At 43.0% G+C, this 9,983-nt stretch overlaps 1 protein-coding gene across 1 annotated transcript; it reads left to right on the plus strand.

Moving 5' to 3' along the window:
- The first annotated feature begins 1,244 nt into the window (after nucleotides 1–1,244).
- LOC129728672 (serine--tRNA ligase, mitochondrial) lies at nucleotides 1,245–2,799 on the plus strand. Its single transcript, XM_055687126.1, has 2 exons — nucleotides 1,245–2,414; nucleotides 2,475–2,799. The coding sequence occupies exons 1-2, from the start codon at nucleotides 1,343–1,345 to the stop codon at nucleotides 2,714–2,716; spliced, it is 1,314 nt and encodes a 437-aa protein (XP_055543101.1). The 5' UTR covers nucleotides 1,245–1,342; the 3' UTR covers nucleotides 2,717–2,799.
- The last annotated feature ends 7,184 nt before the right edge of the window (nucleotides 2,800–9,983 follow it).

Consider the following 9,983-nt stretch of genomic DNA (forward strand, 5'->3'; position numbering starts at 1 on the left):
TGGTCCGTTCTGTTCTTGAAACGAATTCCGTAGTGTGGTGTCCATTCAACGCAAATTGGGTAACAAAAATTGAAGCGGTGCAACGGAAGTTCGTACGTTACGCCCTACGTTTTCTACCATGGCAAGATCCGCAGCAGCTACCGGAGTATTCTGATCGTTGCCGACTTTTAGGCATGGGAACACTGCATAAAAGACGTTTGGATGCACAGGCTACCTTCGTATTCAAAATTCTTGCTGGTGAGATTGACGCCCCAAGAATTTTACAGTTATTAGATTTATATGCTCCAGAATGATCATTAAGACGAAGAAATTTTCTTTCTCTACCCCAGCGTAATGCATCATATGGACAACATGATCCCATTCGCTTTATGTCAGCAAGCTTCAACACCGTTGCAGCCTCATTTGACTTTAACATGTCGGTAAATATGTTCAAGCAACTTCTCCGTAGTCGACAAGCATAAATATTCTCCAAAAGGGATTTTTATTACGTGTACATCCTAGATTTAGTTTATCATTAAGACTACCTATGTGTCAGATGATGTGAAATTCAACAAATAACAAAAATAGAACATTGGTGACATTACCCTACTAGAATAGAATATATCGATTAAACAACTTTAATCCCAGAAATGGAAATATTACGGACTATTGCGAAATTTAAAATTCTGCGTTATTCCTTGTTGTTGTTAATGGCGGTCGTGGAATAAAATATCGATTCTGAACTGTATGAAGAATATTACATATGTTTAATTTTAAAGTGATTTAGAATTTCTCCCCGCGAAACCTTAAAAAAATTAAATTAAACATTGTTGATATTACCCTACTCGAAAAGAATATAGTCAATAAACAATTGCAATGCTGAAAATATGAATATTACGGATTTTTGAAAAAAAAAATACAGAATTCTTCATTCACTCTTGTTCCTGTTAATAGCGGTGGCCGGGATTTCTAGAAAATCGACTCAAATAAATTGGAGAATAGGTAGATTCAACGTCTAGGAATAATTGTTCAATTTTAAAGTGATTTGAATTTTTTCTCCACGAAACCCTAAAAATGTACAATAGAGAGAACGAAACCCAATAAACGTGAACGGTAGAAAATTTTTCGATGTCAGAGTCCAAGCCCCCAAATCGTGATGCTCAAACATCGACTCCTTGCTTGCGACGAAAACACTGTTGAATGAAAGAAAAACATCGCGCTGGCAGTCACTGCTTTGTTTACATATTTACGCAAGATTACATTCGCGCGTTACGCGAAACATGTTCTTAGAATAATTTTAAGATTTCGTTCCCATGTTGTGCGTAAACTTTTAACGCAGACATAAAAGAAAAATTATCTCAGAATGTTCACACCAAAAAACTGCCTTAGTTTAGTGAAATTTAAACAGTTCAGAACGTCATGGGCGAGATTCGTTCATCACAAGTTTAATCTCCGCCAACCAACCTACGATACCGATTATCTTCTAAACCCGACGAACATAGCGGAAATTCAGCACAACATCGAACACCGGAAAGGCGTCGGTAACATCCAGCTAGTCCACGAGCTAAACACCCAACTTCAAACGCTTCCAGCCGGCAATGAAACGGAGCGAAACCGGCTAACCACGCAACTGCAGGCGGAGCTGCGAAACATTCCAAACCGAACCCACCCGGAAGTGTTGCACTATGGCACCGAACCCAAACTAGTTCGGTACTATAACGAGAAACCCACCTTTGGTGGGGCAAAAATTTTCGAGTTTGCCGAAATAGCCAAGAAGATGAACATTTTCCGAACGGAAAAGTTGAGTAATTTTACCGGTCACAAATCGTACTACCTGACAGCGGAGCTGGCCGAACTAGAGCAGGCACTTATTCAGTATGCCGTTGCGAAATTGCTCGCAAACGGGTTTAAGCTTATAAGCGTGCCGGATATTTTACCAGCACGAATAATCGAAAGCTGTGGCATGAACACCCATGGGGAACGGAACCAGGTTTACAAACTAAACTATCCGGGTGCAACGCTGTGCTTGTCGGGAACTTCAGAAATGGCATTAGCCGGTTATTTCGCTGGCACAGAAACAGCCGAAGCAGAGTTACCCCTGAAGTTGACCGCCGTCAGCCGTTGCTTTCGGGCGGAGACTTCCGGTTTGCAGGAAGAGAAAGGCATATATCGGGTGCATCAGTTTACGAAGGTGGAAATGTTTGCCGTTTGTCACCCGGATCAGTCCGGTGAGATGCTGGAGGAATTTCGTAATATCGAGGTGGGGTTGTTCGACGAACTCGGGTTGCACTTTCAACTGCTGGATATGCCTGCTTGTGAGCTAGGTGCCCCAGCTTACCGCAAGTATGATATTGAGGCGTGGATGCCAGGTCGGCAGATGTACGGGGAAATCTCCAGTTGTAGCGATTGCACCGATTATCAGGCAAGGCGATTGGGTAAGTGTACTTGAAGTGATGAGAGTCTAAAATCTAAAATATAAGTTTGTTCCTTCGTAGGCATCCGTTTCCGATCAAGCGCTGGTGGTGAATTGCGCTACGCGCAAACAGTAAACGGAACGGCTTGTGCCATTCCCCGGATGCTGATTGCTCTGCTGGAAAACTTCCAAAATCAGAACTACACCGTTACTGTGCCGGAACCGCTACGGAGGTTTATGCGGGGAAAAGCTACGATCAGCAGAAAGAAACTATTGCCGGAACTGAAACTAACGAAGCGATTAACCCAGGAGGAAATCTGCTAGTGGCTATAGTACTGTTACCAATAGATCAAGCAATAAAAGTTTACGACTACAGTAGTAACGAATAGAATACATCTGAAAAGGAACCATCTTTGACCTGATATGGTAAAACACGATCAAGCAGTGTAGAAAATTGAAGCGCGAGAAAATTGAATTCTCCGACGTGAGCAAGAATAATACTAATAGATATGTAATATGCTGCCTACATCGGAAAGATCAGTTCCGGTTCAACGGAGTTTCGTTTGTTCTGGTTTGATCTTTTTTCCTTCTTCTTTCAATTCTACCTTCAACCGGTTGTCATATGGATGTCGCTGTGCGCTGGAGCGTAACAGATGCCGGCCCTGGTAGAAGCACAGTGTTATCGATACACATTCTGCTGTACGCAGTATGATATTTCACGTCGTTTTGGACTCTTACGTTCAACTCATGCATCCCGACCGAAGGTTTCGGGTTGATTAATGCTTTACTATACTTTGTAGTCGTACACGCGAGGAATGAAAACTTGCGAGGCTGTATTACACGCAGTTGCGATGCAATAGGGTGACCTAAAACCGAAAACATTGTGAGCGTCACGAAACCCGTCCCCTTTTAAACACTTGAAACTCAGACATTTTTCAACGGATTCCCTTCATTCTTGTAGCAGTCTATTGGGAAATTGAATATGTGACTTGTCTTCCAAAATGCGTAAGATTGCGATTGGTTGGTGCTGGAGTATCCACCTTCTTAAGTACTGAATATGCTGCCGTGATAGCAAGGAAATCCGCAGTGACGAGCAATTAAGAAAAATGCCGGGTGTTACTATCGTGACGAACCAATGGCACTTTTTAGCGCCCCAAAATCATTTCACTAAAGTAGTTATTATTTTTCTGCTAGTCGCCAACCGTTGCAAACAGTGATAAAATGAGTTATTTTTGATGAAATGAACAACGGGCATTGACACACCCCTGATATACAGTGAAGCAGCGGCGATTCCAGAATGTTCGGGCTATACCAACATGAAGAAGATAAAATACATTTCCGTTGATATACTTTGTTCGTATTCCATTCTATTATAAGTTCATTAGAAATACAGTGTTATTTGTTCCTTCGAGTAAAAGCGTGTTTCAATCTGTGCTATGTTTTAACAGGTTATGTGCCCAGCCAGATAAGGTCGTGTTTTTTATTAAATTGTTGTTTACAATATAAATAACATTGTATAAAAAAACTATTTTTGCTCAGACTAGTGTGATATTATTTCGAGAAGAAATCAACATGGCGGATGCAAAGTTTGTTGTGGAAAGATTGGGGGACGCCAATTATGCAACATGGAAGTTCCGCATGGAGTTGATATTAATTGAAGAGGAGTTATTTGAAATGATATCTTGCCGAAAACCAGAACAACCAGATGCTTCGTGGTTGGCAAAGGCTCGGGCAATTGTTGAGTTGTCTTTAGAAAATAGTCAACTAGCACATGTCATGAGGGCAGCAACTGCAGCGGAGATGTGGGCAGCTTTGAGAAGCTACCATCATCGAAGTTCTTTAGTGAATAAAATACACACGCTGCGACAGCTCCTCAGGTTGGCTGAGGGAGGTAGTATGCCCGATCATATTGCTAAAGTGGTAGAGCTTTCACAGCGGCTAGACGGCATGGGGGATTCACTGAATGACTTCTGGCAAGCGGCAATTTTGTTATCTAGTTTACCGCCGTCGTATGATGTATTGATTGTCGCTTTGGAGAGCCGGAAGGATAACGAATTGGATCTTGAGTATGTAAAAGGAAAGTTATTGGATTAATGGCGACGTCGTGAAGAAGGTGTGGTTAGTTGTGACCAAGCGTTGAAAGTGAATTTCGAGAGAAAAAATGCAGAAATGTCAAGAAAAACGTGTCACTATTGTAAGAAAGAAGGACACTTTCGAAGAGATTGTCGAAAACTTATGTATGATCGGAATCAAAGAGAAGAGAAGGTAAAAGTTGTAAAAGAGGAGGAAGAAGAAATATGCTTTACAGTTAATGCTAATAAAGTTTGCGGTGAAGTGTCATGGTGTTTTGACTCGGATGTGCGGAGACAATTCGAAACTTGAATCGTTAAGTTCAGGGACTGTAAGCATAAAATTGGCTGATGGCAGTAATGTTGATTCTTGTGGATCCGGAATCGTGCGACTGGTAGCCATCGATGCTGATGGAAAACCAAGTAATATTACGGCTAAAGGTGTTTTGCATGTTCCGAATTTGAGTGGAAATTTGCTCTCTGTTAGCAAAATAGCTGATGAGGGCTGTGTTGTCACATTCGATAAGACGGGTTGTAAGGTGACAAAGAATAGCAGGATAATAGCCATTGGTGTACGGAGTGGCGGACTCTATCACCTGGAAGAGTACCAGGTTGCTCTATTAGCTAATTCTCAGCATAAGCCGAACTGCCAACATGAATGGCATCGAAAACTTGGTCATGGGGACCCAAGTGCTATCGAACGAGTTGTGCGTGAGAGTTGGCTAGTGATATTCATGTTGTAGACTGCGGAATACGATCAGTGTGCCAAATCTGTTTGGAATCAAAAATGACTAGGATGCCGTTTACACCATCTGAAACGAAAAGTAAAGCAATACTGAATTTGGTTCATACGGATTTGTGTGGGCCAATGGAGGTACCCACTCCAAGAGGTAACAGATATGTTATGTCAATGATTGATGATTATTCCCGTTATACAATGCTTTACTTATTGAGACACAAAAGCGAGGCCGAGAAGAAGATCGTAGAGTATGTGGAGTTAGTTCGAAATCAGTTTGGGAAGAAACCAAAAATTATTCGTGCTGATGGCGGAGGCGAATATTCTGGAAATTCGCTGCAGCAGTTTCTACGGAAAAATGGTATCATTTTGCAACAGACAGTTCCTTATAGTCCCCAGCAAAATGGAATAGCTGAACGCAAAAATCGCAGTTTAACGGAAATGATGCGGTGTTTGCTTGCAGAGGCTAGAATAAATAAACGATATTGGGGTGAAGCGATAATGACTGCGAATTTTTTACAAAATCGCCTACCAACGGCATCAACGAGTAAAATACCATACGAAATATGGATAGGTAAGCGACCTTGTTTCAAAAATCTTCATATTTTTGGTAGTGAGGCATTCGTTCATATTCCGAAAGAAAAGCGACAAAAATGCGATATGAGAGCAGTTAAGATGATATTCGTCGGCTACGATGAAAATCGGAAAGGATATCGTTTTCTTAATACTGCTAAAAATACAATTGTGGTGAGTAGAGATGCTAAATTTTGTGAGAACGATACTTCTCAAGAAATAGTTCCAAAGCAACATATGGATCCGAGTTTTTCGGAAGTAGAGTTCGAGCCTGAAAAAGATGAATCTGGCGTAGTTTCGATGAATTCAGATAAATCGGTAGAGCAGCTTGTACCAGAGCAGGAGGAATCTTCATACTACGATGATACATCAAGCGAGGAGGAGTTGTTCATCGGATTTCCACGAAGATCGTCGCGCCATAACAAAGGTGTACCCCCAAAACGCTTTTCCGAGGAGGTACGTATAATGGAAAGCATTGAAGCCGAGCCTACTTGTCTTCAGGAAGTGCAAAACAGGTCTGATAAAGAGGATTGGACATCTGCAATGGAAGATGAAATTGAGTCGCATAAAGTCAACGGTACGTGGGAATTAGTAAAACCTCCGCCGAACCGGAAGGTTATAGGCTGTAAATGGGTCTATAAACTCAAGCGCAATTCTGAGGGAAAGATTGTTAGATACAAAGCTAGGCTTGTGGCGCAAGGCTATACTCAACGGTTTGGTTTAGATTACAATGAATCATATTCTCCTGTGGTACGGCATACCACCCTACGAGTCCTTCTTGCTGTTGCAAGCCGCAAGGGCATGTTATTGAAACATTTCGATGTCAAAACAGCATATCTTTTTGGTAGCTTGAATGAAGAGATTTATATGAGACAGCCACCAGGTTTTGTTGTCGCAGGTAGAGAAAATTTTGTTTGTCGATTACGGAAAAGTATATACGGCTTGAAGCAGTCAGCTCGTTGTTGGAATCAACGACTGCACAAAGTGCTTCTTGATGCTGGGTTTCAACAAGGTGAAGCTGATCCGTGTTTATACAGTAAGATGCACGGTGCTAAGTCGGCCTATGTAGTGATATACGTCGATGACATTTCAGTTGCTGCTGAAGATGATTCCTTAATTGTTGATGTACACTGCGTACTGAAAAAGAATTTCGAAATCACCGAGCTTGGTGATTTGAAGAGCTTTCTGGAAATAGAAATCGGTTGTGACAAAGGAGTTTACTCAATTAGCTTACAAGGATACATTACTTGTCTGATGGAAAGGTATGGACTTCTAGATTCGAAACCGGTCAAAACTCCGATGGATATTGGATATTACAAGGAACCCGGAAAAAGTAAACTACTTGAAGATGACGGCAAATACAGGAGTATCGTGGGTGCGCTTCTATATGTTGCTGTAAACGGTCGTTCGGACATTTCTATATGTATGTCTATTCTTGGGCAGAAGGTTTCGAATCCAACAGAAGCGGACTGGTCAGCAGCTAAACGAGTACTAAAGTTTTTGTACACCACTCGAAACTGGAAGCTGTCATTCGGTGGAAAAAATGCCCGCCTACTTGGTTATGTAGATGCTGACTGGGCGGGTGATACAGCGACACGTAAGTCTACCAGTGGATTTGCATTTTTCTATGGAGATGGATTGATTTCGTGGTGTAGTCGTAAACAAAACTGTGTTTCTTTATCTTCGATGGAGGCAGAATATATATCTCTTAGTGAGGCTTGTCAGGAGGTAGCGTGGTTACGTCAGCTTTTATGTGATTTTGGTGAGAAACCAGAAGAAGCAACAGTGATAAACGAGGACAACCAAGGGTGTATCAGTTCTGTGAGTGCAGAGCGGTGCTCTAGAAGATCGAAACATATTGAGACCAGGCGTTTTTTCGTTAAAGATCTGTATGAAAAAGGTGAAATACAACTAAAATACTGTCCATCAGAAGAAAATGTAGCAGATATCATGACCAAACCACTTGGTGTCATGAAGTTGTATCAATTGTGTGGTAGATTGGGCCTGAATTCGGAGGTGAGATGTAACGATGCTCGTTGAGGAGGAGTGATGAAATGAACAACGGGCATTGACACACCCCTGATATACAGTGAAGTAGCGGCGATTCCAGAATGTTCGGGCTATACCAACATGAAGAAGATAAAATACATTTCCGTTGATATACTTTGTTCGTATTCCATTCTATTATAAGTTCATTAGAAATACAGTGTTATTTGTTCCTTCGAGTAAAAGCGTGTTTCAATCTGTGCTATGTTTTAACAATTTTTGAAACAATTTCGTTTTTCAATGGTGTGAAATTACATGTAGGACTGCAGCTAATCTAGCCTAAATTGAATTTGTTTAATGACAAATAATTACAGAATCTGGTAGTTCCCGTTTGAATCGTGCTGGCCCCCAGTTTCAAGTATTAGTTTTCGCTATTTTCTAAGTAAAGAATCTGTACGACCGCAGATGCTTGTGAAGCTCGTGTATAACTTCCGTAGATAATATGTCTTCGGATGTCACGATTGGTATTGTTGTCCGAGGTTATCAGTGAGACAAGGTAGACGAATCCGTCGACCACCGCGAGCTCACCGCCGCGATTGTCACATTACTATCTAAGCGGACCCTGTCGCACTCGTCGCATAACACCTTCTAGTGCAATATTGAACAGCAGGCAAGAGATCTCTCACCTTGCCGAAGTCCTTTGCGGGATTCGAATTTTATGGTGACAGATCATTGAGATCCTACGCCGAGTCCAGAATACGCCACCACAAAACTCGGTCTTGGGGCGCTCTTTTCTAGTCGCCCCTTACACCCGCTGCTCTGGCATCCTCGTCGACAGCACACATTCAGCACGTGCGAGGTCTACCTCGAAGTCGTCGGCCTCTCTCCGGCTCTCTACTAGTGAGTACAGTGGTTAATGCGCCCTCGTCACACCTTGTACTCTAGTGAAGACCCCAAACGCTCTTCGATCATGTCCGTAGATTCATGTCAGTAGAGCGCCAACGGGAGGATTATTGTAGAGTGCAAATTTCGTATGGATTTGTAGGCTATGGGACCTTAGCTGGCTACGCGATCCGTAATAAGCCCCATTCACTGTCACAATCCGTCTCTTCACCCCGCGGCTCACTTCGTTGTCACAAGTATTCTCACGCATCTCCGAACGTCTCAATGAACCGGCGCGGGCTGGCTTGCTTGCTCGAGAACTATTGCGGCAGGGAGTCGAAATCGCAGCGGTTCAGGAGGTTCGGTGGACAAATTCCTGGGAAAGGGAACTCCGTGCGGTAGACCCTATTGCACACATTTCTTTCAAGTACCACATCTACTACAGTGGCGGCAAAGCAGCGGAACGGGTCGCCGGTTTCGTAGTGCTGGGAAATCAGCAAACAAGAGTCATCCGGTGGAGGCCCGTAGGTGACCGTATATGCGTGTTGAGGATTAAGAGCAAATTCTTCAACTACAGTTTAATCAACACCTACGCACCGACAAACGACAAATCCGATGAAGTCAAAGATGAGTTCTATGACAAGCTTGATCGAATCTATGACGAGTGCCCAAAACACGACGTAAAAGCCGTCATCGGAGACGCAAACGCACTGGGTGGCAGGGAGGAATTCTTCCACCCGGTCATTGGAAGGCATAGCATCCACTCGTCCACCAATGAAAACGGCCTGAGGCTGATAAACTGCCGTGGCCATAGGAATGGCCATATGTAGCTCCTATTTTCCACGTTTGAATATTCGGAAACACACCTGGAGGCATCCAAATGAAGAAGCCTGCTCCCAGATCGATCACGTACTGATTGACGGTCGGCGCTTTTCGAATGTTACTGATGTTAGGTCTTTTCGGGGACCAAACATTGACTCTGACCATTATCTCGTCGTTTGTAAGATCCGCGCACGGTTGTCGAACGTGCTGAAATCTCGCACAGAGACATTCAGCGGTTGAAAGCTGATGGCGTGGCAGCAGAATACACCAGAGAGCTAGATTAACGGATCGCAGAACAGCAGAAGGAAGGAGTGGAAGACATAAATGGGCTGTGGAGCAGAATCCACGACGCCATCGAAACGACTGCGAGAGAGGTGGTCATGTCCTTCAGATTGAGATCGTTAACGGAATCCTTTGTTGGCAAATACGACGGATCAAATCTTCACCCTGCGACAGATCCTCGATAAGTTCTGGGAGTACAACTTACCGACTCACCATCTGTTTGTGGACTTCAAGGTGGCAT

The sequence above is a fragment of the Wyeomyia smithii genome, chromosome 1 (genome assembly GCF_029784165.1).
Source record: "Wyeomyia smithii strain HCP4-BCI-WySm-NY-G18 chromosome 1, ASM2978416v1, whole genome shotgun sequence".
In the NCBI taxonomy this organism is placed as follows: domain Eukaryota; kingdom Metazoa; phylum Arthropoda; class Insecta; order Diptera; family Culicidae; genus Wyeomyia; species Wyeomyia smithii.